This window comes from Enhydra lutris, unplaced genomic scaffold (assembly GCF_002288905.1).
Source record: "Enhydra lutris kenyoni isolate GAN:26980312 unplaced genomic scaffold, ASM228890v2 scaffoldscaffold18, whole genome shotgun sequence".
Taxonomy (NCBI): Eukaryota; Metazoa; Chordata; class Mammalia; order Carnivora; family Mustelidae; genus Enhydra; species Enhydra lutris.
The window spans coordinates 20,258,991-20,275,280 of record NW_019154102.1 but is presented as its reverse complement, the minus strand read 5'-3'; the positions used below and the strand labels follow the sequence as shown (position 1 = coordinate 20,275,280).

At 44.2% G+C, this 16,290-nt stretch overlaps 1 protein-coding gene across 1 annotated transcript in view; it reads left to right on the top strand.

Annotated features, from left to right (window-relative positions):
• Positions 1-16,290, top strand: part of LOC111147984 (AP2 associated kinase 1) — a 158,950-nt gene that overhangs the window by 63,656 nt on the left and 79,004 nt on the right. Inside the window, exon 3 of the mRNA XM_022504321.1 lies at positions 14,565-14,683. Within this exon, the coding sequence (XP_022360029.1) occupies positions 14,565-14,683 (119 nt within the window). The remainder of the gene's footprint in view (positions 1-14,564; positions 14,684-16,290) is intronic.

Below are 16,290 nucleotides of genomic sequence, written 5' to 3'. Positions count from 1 at the left end.
TGAGCCAAAGGCAGATGCTTAACCAGCTGAGCCACCTGAGGTCTCCCTGGTATCTGGGTTGTTAATACTTGATCCCAGCTTCAGTGTAATTTGGTTTCTTTATGTCTGTTTGGTGCTTGAGTCAAGTCTGATCTCTGCTGTGTCCAGGAAGACTTGGGAGTGGGCCATTCCTGGAGCTTTACTGCGTCACTGTAGTTGCCACAGAAAGCCAGAAACGGACCCCACAGTTCTGTGTCTCTTCCTGTTGCCCAACCTCCACTTCCTTTAGAGTTACTCACTGAGTTTCTGTGCCGTCCTACCCGCCCTCACATGTGTCTTGACCTCTCAGGTCTGCCCGGGAGTAGAGTGCAAGGGCAGTATGGACACCAGTGCCTGGGCAGGTTTCTCTCCAGTGTGGACAGCAGTTTCACGTAGAGCCGAGACTAGAGTGGGGGATTTACCTCAAGTGCAGAATTTAAGGGGCACCCTAAAATTCAGTAATCAACCCTAATAATGTTCTTATGCAATATTTAAAAAATAAAAATGAATACAAAAAGCCACAATGAACAAAATATCAGAGCTTAAAATACAGAATCAGTTTGGGGAGCCTCAACTCTTGATTTCAGCTCAGGTCCTGATCTCAGGGTCATGAGAGGGAGCCCCATGTCAGGTTCTGTGTTGGGCCTGAAGCCTGCTTAAAATTCTTTCTCCCTCTCTCTCTGCCTGCCCCCCACCCCTGCCTCCCACTTGTGGTCTCTAAAAAACTTCAAAACAAAACAGAATGAAACAGGATCAGTTTAACATTGCTGTGCCCAGCCATACTGCAGCCTGAGTCAAAAGGAAAACATCAGTAATACTGACTTTGTCTTTTTGTGCCCGTAGCAAGTGCCTCACTCTGCTCTTCCTAGTCCCGACCCTGGTTGTACAGCAAACCAGAGGAAGTTTTCCCTGTCAGTGCAGGTGTGTGCCTGATCCTTTTGGAGACTTAACAGCCTCTTTAGGTTTGCCCATGCCTGAGCTCTTTTTTCACTTGGTACGAAAGATTCCACCCACCCTGTCTCCTTCCTTTCACTGGGGAGCTAAGTCCTCCTCTTTATGATTGCTTTCTGATAATCCCGGGTAAAAACCATCTTCCAGGCTTTACCAGATAATGAGTGTTCTGGTGCTGAGGATTCCCCCACTCACTGACTCTGATCTATGAGCCCAGCAAAGGTTATGATGCAGACCATGTTCCCCTGTTCAGATTCCTATGACTGTCCTTTCCCAAATAGATTTTGACCATTTTCTGCCATAGATCTTTGCGTCTGATTGCAGATTCTATTTTAATGTAAAGCTAGTTTTTAACTGAAAAATTCTCACTCTTCAAGTGCAATTTTTTTTTTTTTAAGATTTTATTTATTTATTTGTCAGAGAGAGAGAGAGGGAGAGAGAGCAAGCACAGGCAGACAGAATGGCAGGCAGAGGCAGAGGGAGAAGCAGGCTCCCTGATGAGCAAGGAGCCCGATGTGGGACTCGATCCCAGGACGCTGGGATCATGACCTGAGCCGAAGGCAGCTGCTTAACCAACTGAGCCACCCAGGCGTCCCTCAAGTGCAATTTTTAATACTCGGTTTTAACATTCTGTTCTGGACACTTTTTGTTAAAGGAACCTCTACTGATTAAAATTATTGAAGCCTAGGGCACCTGGGTGGCTCAGTGGGATAAAGCCTCTGCCTTATGCTCAGGTCGTGATCTCAGGGTCCTGGGATTGAGGCCTGCTTCAGGGTCTCTGCTCAGCAGGGAGCCTGCTTCCACCCCTCTCTCTCTGCCTGCCTCTCTGCCTACTTGTGATCTCTGTCAAATAAATGAATAAAATCTTTAAAAAAATTATTGAAGCCTAGATTGTATCAGAGCTCATGTAGTCTTTTTTTTTTTTTAAGATTTTATTTATTTATTTATTTATTTGTCAGAGAGAGAGAGAGAGAGAGAGAGCACAAGCAGGCAGAGGCGGAGAGAGAAGCAGGCTCACTGCTGAGCAAGGAGCCCGATGTGGGACTTGATCCCAGGACCCCGCGATCATGACCCAAGCTGAAGGCAGCAGCTTAACCAACTGAGCCACAGGCGTCCCAGAGCTCATGTATTCTATAATCATATTGGTACAAGGTTTCTTAAGGTCATCAGGGTCAACGAACAGAACTTCAAATCAAATTAGATTAAGTAAAAAGGAATTTATTGGATAAATGTGGTGGAACCTTCCAGAACCCAACAGTAGGAAGCAAAGCTGGATTTTGTGACTATTGGAAAGTTTTCAGATGGCTCTTTTGTCTGTACCTCTCCCCTTGGAGCCACATAGTCTTGTACTGCAGCTTCTTCCGAGTGTCGGCTCATTTTCCTGCTTCTTTTTCTTTTTTAATTGAAGAATAGCTGACACACAATGTTACATTAGTTTCAGATGTATCTAACATAGTGATTCAGCAAGTCTGTGTATTATGCTAGGCTGACCACACGTGTAGCTAACATCTGTCACCCTATAGCACCATTAACTATATTCCCTGTATTGTATCTTTTATTCCCACAACGTCTTCATTCCTTGACTGGAAGCCATTTTCTTGCTCAGGCTCTCAAGGGAGAATGTGCACCAGCTGCCCACTCCTGGTCCAGTTCAGTATGGCTAAGAGATGGGGGTCACTTGATAACAACATATGTGATCATTATTTCAGCATGGGGTGAAAAGTTTGGTAAGCTAGACCACTGTGGTGTTTGCAGTGTGTAATCATAAAGTCAAGTCTTTGTTTTCTGAAAGAATATAGCCCTAGTGAGACAAACTGGTTTGCATGTAGGTGGGATATAATTAGGGTAAGAAAAGAACGTGGGGATGGGCATTCTGTGAGGTGAAAGTTCACAAAGGAGTTCTGGTTTGAGTACACTTGTACTTAGAGCCACAGCTTGCTAATGAAACAGAAGAGAGGTATTCCAGATAGAGAATATAAGGAAAGAGCGTAGAGGCAACAGAGGATACTGTCCAGACAGCTCGGTTCAGTGTGGGCTGCTGATTATGATGGGCCTTGTATACCACATTAAGATGGGGATTTTTTTTTTTAATTATTTTTTATTAATATATAATGTATTATTAGCCCCAGGGGTACAGGTCTGTGAATCGTCAGGCTTACACACTTCACAGCACTCACCATAGCACATACCCTCCCCAATGTCCGTAACGCAACCACCCTTTCCCTAACCCCAACCCCCCAGCAACCCTCAGTTTGTTTTGTGAGATTAAGAGTCTCTTATGGTTTGTCTCCCTCCTGATCCCATCTTGTTTCATTTTCTCCTTCCCTGCCCCCCACAATCCCCCGCCCTGCCTCTCAAATTCCTCATACAGACAGATCATATGATAATTGTAAGACGGGATTTTGATCTTACAGCTGGTTGAGAGCTAGCAGAGAATTATAAGCACAGAAACAACATTATTGGATTTGCTGTTTAGGAGACCGCTGTTCATCATCTGTCTTGTACCAAGCACTGTGCTAGCCCTGAGGATTCCAAGAGGAATAAGAAGTTCCTGACATTTTAATCTTCTTTGGTGACCCATTTCTCAAGTGCCCCCCATCTCCTAACCACACTGAATCTCTGTGATTTCAGTATTCAGAGTCCTTAAACTAGTGTTCAGTGAGGACATTCAAGTATTGTAAAGTATAAATAGTACGCTTTATGTAAAAAAAAAAACACTTTGTAAAGTATCACATAGTATGTCATAAAATATGAAAACATAACAAGCATTTTTGCTACCAAGGCAGAAAAGCACTCCCTCTTCACCTCAGCCTACCTAGTGAAGAGATCAACATATCGCACATAATCACAACACACTGTGGGAAGTGTGACAGTGCAAGTCATGGCCAAATGTGTGGTAATATGAAAGCCTGGGGGTGATGGTTAGGAAAAGGGAGGACTTCACAGAAGGGGTGAACTTCTGTCGAGCAGAATATTGGGACAGGATATTCCAGGCGGAGGGAATAGCACAGGTGAACCTTTGTCACAGGGATAAAGCCGCAGAAAAGTTCAAGTTCTGAAAGCTTGGTGGGGGAGGAGGAGGGATCGTTGCGAGCTAGAGCTGGAGGAGGCAGGGCTGTCTTTTAATTATATGTCATATGTTGTTGTTGGGGGTATAAAATGGTATAAGCACTTTGGGAAAAGGTCTGGCAGTTTCTTATAAAATTAAATATATACCTGCTTGATGGCTCAGCACTTACACTCTTGGGTATTAGTTGTTGACCTAAAAGAAATATTTATTTTATGATACAAAAGACTTGTACAAGAATGCATATAGAGCTTCCTTTATAATAGCTCTAAATTGGAATTAACTCAATGTCTGTAAAAGAAAGGATAAACAGGTTAGCAATAAGAGTGATATACTAATACACTCAACAATATAGCTATTATGGTGAGTGAAAGATCCTTACATACAAAAAAGCCTATAGTGTATGATTCCATTTATATGAAGTTCTAAAGCCCGCAAACCCAGCAATAGATGAAAAAGTCAGAACAGTGGTTGTCTCAAGGTGGGGATACAAGGGTGGGATTGTCTGGAAAGGGGTAGGAGGGAATTTTCTGAATGATGGAAAGGTCTGATATTTTGGTAGGGGTCTGGGTTGCATTGAGAGTATGTATTTATCAAAACTCATCCAATAATAAACTTAAGATTTGTACATTTCCCTGTAAATAGATTTTATTTCTGCCCTCCTTCCCTGCCCCCCAAAAGAACCATGAACTCTGGACACAAGTTAAAGAAATGCATGCTAAAGCCTCTAAGATGAAGTACACTGAGGTCTGTACCTTACTTGGAGATGGGTCAAAAATAAGATGAGTTTATATTTGCATAGATGATGATGTAAATGTGATAAAACAATGTACCAGAATGTTAACATTGCAGACTCTAGATGGTGGGTGTGTGGCTATTTGAAGTATGATCATCTCAACTTTACTGTGTGTTTGAAATTTTTCATAATAAAATGGAAGATATAAAGGTTCCTACATACTGCTATGTAAGGAATTTGGGGAACCAATGAATGCTTTTAAGAGGAGTTACTAGAGGGGCGCCTGGGTGGCTCAGCAGGTTAAGCCTCTGCCTTCGGCTCAGATCATGATCTCAGGGTCCTGGGATCGAGCCCCACATCGGGCTCTCTACTCAGTGGGGAGCCTACCTCCCCCCCCCTCTGCCTGCCTCTCTGCCTACTTGTGATCTCACTCTCTCTGTGTCAAATAAATGAATAAAATCTTTAAAAAAAAGGAGGAGTTATTAGATATGAATCGGGGAAGAGGAGTTATTAGGTATGAGTTGGGGAACTAATAGAGGAATTATTAGATAGAAATTCTAGAAGAGAAAGAGATTCAGGGCACAGAAACGGAGGACTGTATTTTAGTTCTCCTGGTAAGAAAAGAGGAGAGTGCGAAGGAGCACCAGGGATGGGGTAGAGAGGATGGATCCTGGAGAAGTTTAAGGGATAGAATTGTTAAGACTCAGTGAAATCAGCTTGGTGATGGCAGGAGTTGGGAGGGGAAGGAAACTGTGAACTGGTGCGCAAGTCCAAGGGGGAGGGACCATACCTCGGGGATGGCGTATGGCAGTGATGGGTCATACATCCAGAAATCCTGAACCTCAGACGAAAGGCCTTAGCGTGAAGTGAAGGTGGAATGCTCTAGAATTAACGGTTGGGAGCTGAGAGAATACCAGCCATCCTTTGCCTTTGCCAAAAACCCAGTTCTCCTTTGGAGAGTGTGGACCAGTAACACACATCTAGGCTTGGTGGAGACACACACCAGAGCTTGGATGTCTGCAGTCGGGGGCTGACAGAGCTGACCTCAGCCGCTCTGTCTGTTTGCACTCCACTTATCAGAAGATTGCTGGCACCAGAGACTGAGACAGTTCAGGCCCAAGAGGCTCTCCACTTCTTCAGGGGAGGGATGCTGCAGGATGGAGCATGGGGTTGTTTGATTTCTTTTCCTTCTCCACCGAAGAGGGTTTTCATTTCCAGCTCAAGTGTTATTTTTAAAAGAAGGAGTGGCGCATAGAGAAAGTGTCACTGTGTGACAGCACAGAGATTTCTCTGCAGCTCTCCATGATGCTGCCCCGTGAGCACGCTGCCCACGTGACTGTCCCGTTGGCTCTCGTCTCCTGCAGCCCTCTGTAGTGCGAGGCTGAGTGCTCAGGGCTTTTTTCTCTGTAGGGGTAGACCCCCTTATCCCCGGGGCCCTTTTCTTAAAATGTGTCCCTTCTATCCCAAACTAGACTTTAATCTTCTGAAAGCCTGGGACTGTGTGTTGTTTTCTGTTGTTTGGCGTTTTTTTCTGGGGTCGGGGGTGGGTATCCATTTTGGTGTTGGGCAGACACATCGTGTCACAAACACTGAGTACCTTTTATGCAGTAGGCACGGTGCTGGGTGGCAGAGTCAGTCACTGTCCCTGATCTTGTGCACTTTACAGGGTTCAGGGGAAGAAGGCATCAAACCAGGAATTACCTACCTAAGTATTTAATTACACTCCTGCTGTGTCCCAAAGGAAAAGTGGAGGGTGCTGTGTGAAACAAGGAATTTAACTTAAATCAGAAGAAGGGAGTAGGGCCAGGGGCAGTCAAGGAAGCCTCATCCAAGGAACAGCCTGAAACCCAAAGGATGCCTTTGTAGGAGCTGGTCAGACCAAGGGTGCATAGGGCAAAAGGAGTAGCATGCACAGAAATCCTTAGGGAGGGTGGAGTATAAGCAGCATTGAGGAAGAAAGAACGCAGCTGGGGCTCTGGACCACAGAGAGCCGTGGCAGGCTAGGGTGTAGGAGTGAGGCTGCCGAGAGGTCGCGTCCCATCATGTAGGGCCTTGCAGGCCATCGCCAGCATTCGGAGCTTTATTCACAGAGGGGCAGCAAGCCACTGAGGGGCTCCACGCAGCTGAATGATCCTCACATTCCGTTTTTAAAAGATCATCACCCTGGCTGTAGTAGAGAGAATAGAAAATGTCTCTGTGTGACCCAGGAAAGCTGCTCGGTGGATTTAAGTGAACAAAGAACATGGCCCTACTGATGTGTCTTACCCTTTCTCTCTCCTTTGCTAAGCCCATGGGAATGAGACAGCGGTGGTGGGCCGGGGAGCTCGGGGAAGCCTCTCGTGCTTGGCCTAAGCTACTGGCAGATGCGGCCTCGGGTGCCCTGGCTCTGGTTCTGTGCGTGGACTTCTTCCCACGCCTCTGGGGTGTGTGAGCCAGCTCCATTTCTTAAACTCTAACCTTTTGTCCCAAGCAGCCAGGTGCCTTTCTTGGAAATGTCTCTCTCTCTCTCTTTTTTTTTAAGAGACTTCTGCCAAACCCCTTCAGAGAAGCCCCCGAGCTGGGGCTGCTCTCCAGTTGTCCCAGTGCTGGAAGGGAAGAGCTGGTTGCCGTCTGCCCCACATTCAGCCTGGGCTGTGGACTTACTGGGTTGGGTTGGTGTTTCAGCACCACTGCCTGAGTTTGCCAGTCTCTGACTTTGTGCCCACGGTTCCTCTTGGGGGGAGGCGGGGGGAGAAAGTTGAATATTTCTAGTCTTCCCCCATCTGGGTGTTCTTTCTGCCCGAGGAAGGGATTGCTTAAACATGTTCCCCAGAAGGAGCTCGCACATGGTGGATTTTTAATTTGAGGCAAATAAGGAGAAATTGAGGTTAAAAAAAAAAAAAAGAAAACAACAAACTCCAAGTCCCCACTGAAATCAGTGTTGACAAATGATGCAGATTGACCTTTTCTCCTGTAAAATCTTTGTTGTGCTCCTTGCCATCTGTGACAGAGTTTTGAAAGTTTTCGTTCCTTCTGCAACTTTTGGCGAAGTCGGCCTCGATGTGAATATATAGTAGGTGGGTGTTTGTTGCCTCTCGGTTGTCAGTGTCTGTGGGAGCTCGCATACACTGCGGGCCGTGTACCCAAGCTCCCACCTGGTGGGCTGGAGAGGTCCCCTGGCCTGGCGCTGTGTCTCTTATTACCTCCCCTGGTAGCAGAGCTGTGCATGGTTTACTGCTAAAGGGAGGGGATGGGGACAGGAAAAGAGTGGACCAAGGTGAGGGCCAGGAACTGGCACACCTGTATTGTAGTCCTGGCCCTGCTGCTAAATGGCAGGACTAAGGCCACCTAGGCTCTTCTCAGTGCCTCAGTTTCCCTGCTGGCCAAATGGAGATTGTAATACATGCCCTGCTTACTTCACAAGGCTCTCAAAGATCAAAGCAGTGTTCTCTAGCTCAATCCCAACCTGGAAATAGATTTCCTTAACTGCACAGGTTTGAAGAGATTTTTTTTTTTTTTTTAAGTTTGTTGCCTGAATTTAAAAATCAGGAGATTTGGGGGGCACCTGGGTGTCTTAGTTGGTTATGTGTACGACTCTCGAGCTCAGCCCAGATCTTGATCTCAGGGTTGTGTGTTCAAGCCCTGCCTTGGGCTCCATGCTGGGTGTGGAGCCTACTTAAAATAATAATAATAATAATAAATAAAAACCAGGAGATTTCACAGAAAACTCCAGCTTCTCTTGGAAGTCAAAAAACTTGGCAACCCTCAGCCCACATTCCTTCGTGGCAGTGATGGGCTGGATTTGAGGAGTGGCTGCCTATAAGCATGGGGCGTGCCCTTTCTGGTTGATGTGGTCCCCACCCCATAGACACAGCAAGTCTGTGTCACTGGTCCCTGTCTAGACATTTTGTGATAACTGGACTGTTTCCTTCCTTTGCATGATCTGTCTGCTCCCTATTGGCCTTTGGATCTTAAGCCCTTGATTTTAAGAAGATATTCTGGATTTAGAATATACACTTACCATATGTCCCAGCAATTCCTTTCCTAGTTATTTACCCAAGAGAAATAAATACTATGTCTACAAAAAATGGACTTCTGTATGAACATTTTATTTATAACAGCCTGAAGTAGAAACAGTGGAACTATTCTTTAACAGATGAATGGTTAAACTATTGTGGAGAATGTCTATATAATGCAATATTAGTCTGCAATTAAAAAAAAAATCCCAAACTACTGATACATGTAACAATGAGAGTGAATCTCAGAAATATTATACAGAAGAAGCCAGACAGAATAGTACATACTGTTTGATTCCATTTATTCTGGAGCAAGCAAAACTAATCCACAGGACTGATCGCAGATCAGAAGTTACATGAGATAGTAGGCAGGGGGTGGTTGCCTACTCAGAGGCACAAGGAACTGTTCATAGTGATGGACCGATGGAGGTCATGGTGAAAGAGAGTATAAAGGTGTGAAAATTCATCAAACTCTGCACTTCGAAGGGTGCATTGTATTGTATGTAAAGTTGGTTTAAAGCATTTACAAAGACGAGGGATCTAGTTTGGGCTCTACCACTAACCAGCTTTGTGTATTTTTGTAAAAGGAGCTTAATCTCTCTATATTTCTTTCCTATCAGGAAAATGAGGACTGTGGGTAATTCATCTGCCTCATTCAGTTATTGTGAAAATATAAATTGAAATGCTTTTGAAAAAGTATAAAGTCAAATACAGATGCTGGGTAGGGGCAAATTCCATAAATTCCTCTTTAGGGAAGAGAGGCAAGAGCTGTGATAACCAGTGTATGAGTGTGTGTGTGTGTGTGTGCGCGCGCGCGTGTGTGTGTGCGTGTGTGTGTGTGTGTGCGTGTGTGTGTGTGTGTGTGTGTGTGTGTGTGTGTGTGTATTCCACCCCCCCCCCCACTTTGTGTACCACTGGCTGTGGGACTTTTTCCCCTGGCCATCAGTAAGATGGGGGGTTAGACTAGATCAGACAGGAAACTATGCTCAGAGACTCAGGCTTTCAGATGTGTTTCCTTTAGCTCTGTAGTGTCAGCCTGTCCAGTGTTAATTTAAAATGTGATTGTCACCAGTGTTTACATGTGGATATTTCACATACAGTTTTGAGTTCCCAGGTTATCTTTAGGAACTAGCAGATCTGGGTCCACATTCTTATGGCACTGATTATCTGGAGTTATGTAGTGGCTGTTCCTATATGTGAGCCATTGCTTTAGTTTCCTGTGGTCTTCCCCTGCCCCCACCACCTTGTGTAGACTTTACTATTCTCTGTAGTAATGATCAGAAGGAAGTTAATTAATTTTTGAGTGCCTGATGTATGTTAGGCGCTATTATACAGAGGGGAAACGAGGAGACAAAAATCTCTAATCTCATAGTGAGTGGTAAGTACCCATCCACATCATTAAAAATTAGGAGGAGCTACCCTGTGACCAAGCAATTGCATCACTAGGTATTTATCCAAAGGATACAAACATAGTGATTCAAAGGGGCACCCGTACCCCAATGTTTATAGCAGCAATGTCCACAATAGTCAAACTATGGAAAGAGCCCAGATGTCTATCAACAGATGAATGGATAAAAAAGAGGTGAGATACACACACACACACACACACACACACACACACACACACACACACACACACAATGGACTATTAGTCAGCCATCAAAAAGAATGAAATCTTACCATTTGCAATGACATGGGTGGGATAAGAGGGTATTATGCTAAGCAGAATAAGTCAGAGAAAGACAGTTATCGTATGATTTCACTTATGTGTGAAATTTAAGAAACAGACGAACATAGGGAAAGGGAAGGAAAAATAAAATAAGATGAAAACAGGGAGGCAAACCATAAGAAACTCTTTAACCATAGGGAATAAGCTGAGGGTTGCTGGAGGGGAGTGGGTGAGGGATTGGGTAGCTGGGTGATGGGCATTAAGGAGGGCACTTGGGATGAGCACTGGGTGCCATATATAAGTGATGAATCCACTAAATTCTACCTGAAACTAATAATACTTTTTTAATAAAAAAAATTTGGGGTAGGGGGAGCCTGGGTGGCTCAGTGGGTTAAAGCCTCTGCCTTCGGCTCAGGTCATGATCCCGGGGTCCTGGGATCGAGCCCCACATCGGGGTCTCTGCTCGGCAGGTAGCCTGCTTCCCTTCCTCTCTCTCTCTGCCTGCCTCTCTGCCTATCTGTGATCTCTGTCTGTCAAATAAATAAATAAAAATCTTAAAAAAAAATTTTTTTTAAGCCAAAATAAAAAAGAATGAGGGGGAGATATACCCAAGAGTGCTATATATTTTAGGGAAAGTGGGAGAACACATGTTTCTTTGTGGGAATAAAAGAATGGTCCAACATATTTAAGGGGCTAAAGTGTGTCTGTGTCAAAATTTGTCATGGCTGTTTCAGTTGATTACCTCACACCATGGAATGAATCCTTTGTCCCTTTGTGATTCCATAAATTCATGAATTTCCCCTCAAAGTGGATCCCAATGCAACCGTAGGGAATATCTTAGTGTTTCAGAAAAGAATGCAAGTAGGCCGAGGGGCTGGCACAGATTCCAGTGGGCAGATTGGCACAAGCTGTCCTGCACGTTAGCTTTTCTTACCTCTGTCCAAACTGTCCCCAGCTCAGCTTCAGGTTTTTCCATTTCATCAAGGTTTTGGGATGCAGCTCAATCTGAAATATGCATCTCTGCTGACAGTCATATAGTTGCCTTCTTGTGTAACAGCCTGGGCTCTGTTTAGCCGTGGCCAAGGATCTTCATCCCCTGATCTGTACGGGGGCCTCGGGCCTGTGCTTGAGCAGTACCTCGAGCAGTGCTGTGTCCCCTCTTCTTTTGAACCAAGTAATGTACATCTCTAGTTGGTCGACTGCACAGGGCTAGCAACCAGCATCTTTAAACTGACACATCCTAGCAGCCTTTGAATTTGATCAAGGAGCTCTGACTTAACATGTTTGTCACCTGCAAATAGGCCCTTTTGTGGGCATAGAAGCTAAATCATGTGGTTCCATCTGTGTCAGGCACACAGGTTCACTGCTTTACCTTCAGATCTGTGATGGTCACAGGCTTGGGGAATCTTGGCTGGCTCATCTCAACCCTTTGTGCTTGCCTGGATCGTGACGTAGACATCTGTCACATTTCTTCAGTTTCATCTGGAAAGGTCATCTTGCTACCTGGCAAAGAAAACTACACTGCTCCCATCTGGTGGCAGTTGTCTCAGATTGCTGCATCCTCAGCCTGCTTCCGAAAGGACTGCCCTGTCCTCCGGTGGTTCCGTGCGTCGCAGAACTGTAGAAATGGCCCTTCCCACCTCAGGGTCTGCAGCACTGTTTGGTGTCTCCTTAGTATCTAAAGGGGCTGTGACACAGACTTTCTCTGAGATGGATAAAGTGGAAAGAGCGTTGTTTGGACAGTCAGCAGAATGACAGGTTCTGCGTAATTAGCCGTGGGACTCCTAAGCCTCACTCAGTTTGTCTCTTCATAAAGCAAAAGGCTAAGATTAATTCTCTCTAGGAGCACTGTTGATACAAAGTCTGTAGACCTGTGATTTAAAAAAAAAAAAAAATTGAAATACCTGGGGTGCCTGGGTGGCTGAGTCGGTTAGGCGTCAACTTTCAGCTCAGGTCATGATCCCAGGGTTCTGGGAGCGAGCCCTGCATTAGGGCCCCTGCTTAGCGGGGGAGCCTGCTTCTCCCTTTCCCTCTGCCCTCCTTGTGCTCTCTCTCACACTCTATCTCAAATAAATAAATAAATAAATATCTCTTTAAAAATTGAAATATCTATAAAATGACTACTTGGGCTGTTCACAAAATAATTATGAATACATATAGACATTTAATAATTTATATTAGCATTTCTGATTCTAATTGGAAATAAGACACATCATGAATTTAATAGCTTTTTGGGGAAAAGAAGATCAACTACTGCATTCAATGTACATATTTATCGCAAGAAAAATTCTAATATCCTAAAAATTTGAATGTGAAAAAATATGCGTCTTAAAATGGAGATTGTGTCTGTATGTCATAACACCCCTACTTGTCAGTACATGGTAGTGTTGTAAACAAATTTTTAAAGTGAATTTCTAGAATTAAAATTGACAATTGAGCAGTGTGAATGGACCGTAAAGTATTACAAGAAAATGGGAAATGTTACTGAGACACAAAGATTCAAGATGACTGGAAATTAAAGACGTCACGGCGAATCTCCATGTTCACCTGACTCTGAAGAAGGAGGCTATGATAGGAAATGTACAAACATGCCGTTTGGTAGACACTGTCAACATGCACACTTGGAACATTTGAGCCCACTAACGTTTTTGTAAACACAGAATTAATGTGTGTATCAGATGAAAACATGCAAGAGTGCTTTCCGATTGAGGCTCTCTTTGGTTATAAGTTGCAGAAACCTAGACAAGGAGACTTGGAAAAGAATGCACATTGTGAGGCTACACCAGGAAATGGCCCCGGGCATCAACAGACAGGTGCTCAGGTGCCCTTGGGCCTCAGAGGAGGTAGGGGGAGATTCAACAGGACTCCAGTTTTCTGCCTCACGATCTAGAGAGTCACTGCTTTTGCTCTCTGTCAGTTTTGCATGTGGCTGCTAGCCTCAGCACTACACCAGAGCCTCTGCTCAACTTCCCACACTGGTGACTTCCCTCTGTGTCCCTCTCCACCCTATCAAGGATCACCTGTGTACAAAGAATAGCCTTGAAACTTTGTTGTTGTTGCTGCTGCTGCTACTACCCAGGGTCAATACGCGGGATGGTTCAAGCTAAATTATGATGGTCTATGAGCAGACAGATGGACTAAGTGCCCAGTCTTACTAATGCTTATCCCAAAGCCTTCAGCTTTGACAGCTTTGCAGCACCGTATCTCTCTATAATCCCCGTTAACAATGGCACTGAACACCTCCTACAGTGTTTGGGGAATGAGATCGAAGGAGGGAGTTCTAAGAATCTGTGGAATGCTAAGGTGTAACCAATCCAGAGCATTTGAGGATTTCTGTTAGAGTTATATAAAAAAAAATTTTTAATGAATTTTGGTCTTTAAGAGAAAGGTTTGATGTGGGTGTTAAAACATCTGCCCACTAATTGAGTTATACTTTCCTGGTGTCTGCTGTGTTGAGGAACACTTTGATACCTATATTTTGTGTCTTCTCAGTAGCCCATAAGGCAGGAAAAACAGGAGAAATCCTCAAGGTCACTTGTCGATCGAAGTTGGGGGAGGGGTGAGGAGGGTTGAGAAGGAAGAGAAAGCATCTTGAATTTGACAACTGTTATTATACAATTATTAAAATAATTTCCAAGCCTCTCTGGTTAAGTGCTGAATTAATTTTTTTTTTTTAAGTTCTTGGTTGAATCTAATCTCTTTGAGCCTCTGTTTTCTCTAGCTAGTCATTGTCCTTAAGGGAGAAATAATACCCAGCTTCACAGGATTGTAGTAAGAATTCAGTAAGAACTCAAAGTGCCTAGGACAGTGGTTGGAATATATTTCTTTTTTCTTCCATCTGTTTGTTCATCTGTTTATTGGTAGGATTTTTGCAAGATAATTACTACTCTTCTCTTTTCCTGACATAGGTGTTCAGCAGTTTTTCTGACTCTTGCCATCCAATCTCATGGTAATATCCCTGAGACCCTTGAATCCAAGAGTGCCTTCTAGGCCAGGCCAGCCCTTAGGCCCAGCTGATGATGGCATCGGTACCATTAACAGTGACAGCAGAAAGCTGCAGCCACCGTGGTTGTCTGACTGGCTTTTTGAACATGACTCAGAGAGCTTGTATGTATGTTTCCCTCATAGGTGGATTTGCCATCGTGTTTCTGGTGAGGACAAGCAATGGAATGAAATGTGCCTTGAAACGCATGTTTGTCAACAATGAGCATGATCTCCAGGTGTGCAAGAGAGAAATCCAGATAATGGTAAGGCTGCCCCTGAGACTTGGGATTGCTTGTTGAAAATGTGCCCTCTCCTAAGAAGGGTGATGGGGGGTTTGGGGAGGCTTGTTCCTTCCCTGAGATGGCAGAGGAGCCTCAGCACAAGATGCTAGTGAAGAGGCTTGGGGGTAGAGCTTGCTTCTGCCATCTTGGTCACCGTTAGCTGGAGGTTGAGGAGGAAGGAGGGTGCTGAGAGAATTGACCAACTTTTAAGGTCAGAGAAATGCTTGTGCATCGGGATAAGTTTATTTCATGACTTCATTCCCAGAACTAACTATGGAATTTAATCCAGAAACCCTAGCTCTCCATTGAGCCTTCTCTTCTAGACTTGTCTACTCCCAATCCTGGTTTTTATCCCTCTTGAGCTTCTCAGCATTCTGTGAATATACATTTGTATTTTATACGTGTAGTTCTGTCCTCCAGAGATGGTTTTTCCTTTTCTTGGACTAGAAACCTCTTATTCATACATACTCTATGATTTCATTTATAAAAGTCCAAGAATGGGCAAAAGTTATCTATGGGAACAGAAATCATGAAGTGGTCATCTGAGTGTGGGAAATTGACTAGAAGAAGGTGTGTGGGAACTTTCTGGGCCATAGAAACATTCTATATCTTGTTTTGGGTAGTGGTTATACAGGGCTATACAAGTGTTAGAATTCAACTGAACACCTTAAGATCTGTGCATTATTACTATATGTAAATTATACCTCACATCTTAAAAACTTTGTTTTCACAATTCAGATTCATACTGTGTTTAAAGAAAGAGTCCCTGTCAGAGATATATGCTGAAATATTTGTGGATGAAATAACATGATGTCTTAAAGGTAATGAGTAGATTTAGAAGAGAAAGTTGGCAGAGGGTTACGATCGAAGCAGAGCGGTGGTATGTGGGAGTTTGATAGTCTCTTACTTTCACTTCTATTTGATATTATACATTAAAAAACTTAAGTAGTCTTTTTTTTTTTTCTTTAAGAGAGAGAGATCAAGTGTGGGGGGGGAGGGGCAGTGAGAAAGGGAGAAAGAGAATCTTAAGCAGGCTCCACACCCGACACAGGCTCAATCTTACGATCCTGAGATCATGACCTGAGCTGAAATCAAGAGTCAGAGGCTTAACTGACTGAGCCACCCAGGGGCCCCCTTAGATAGTCTTTTATTCCTTTCTGTTTCCACAATACTTTTGTTTACGCCAATTATATTGTTTATTTTTTTATCTTATAAGTAATTCTGCCATCAGAAGGTAAGTTTTTTAAAAAATCAGGACCGGGGCGCCTGGGTGGCTCAGTGGGTTAAGCCTCTGCCTTCAGCTCAGGTCATGATCTCAGGGTCCTGGGATCAAGCCCCACATCGGGCTCTTTGCTCAGTGGGGAACCTGCTTCCCCCCTTCTCTCTCTGCCTGCCTCTCTGCCCACTTGTGATCTCTGTCAAATAAATAAATAAAATCTTTTTTTTTTTTTAAAGGTTTTATTTATTTATTTGACAGAGAGAGATCACAAGTAGACAGAGAGAGAGAGGGAAGCAGGCTCCCCGCTGAGCAGAGAGCCCGATGTGGGACTCGATCCCACGACCCTGAGATCATGACCTGAGCCGAAGGC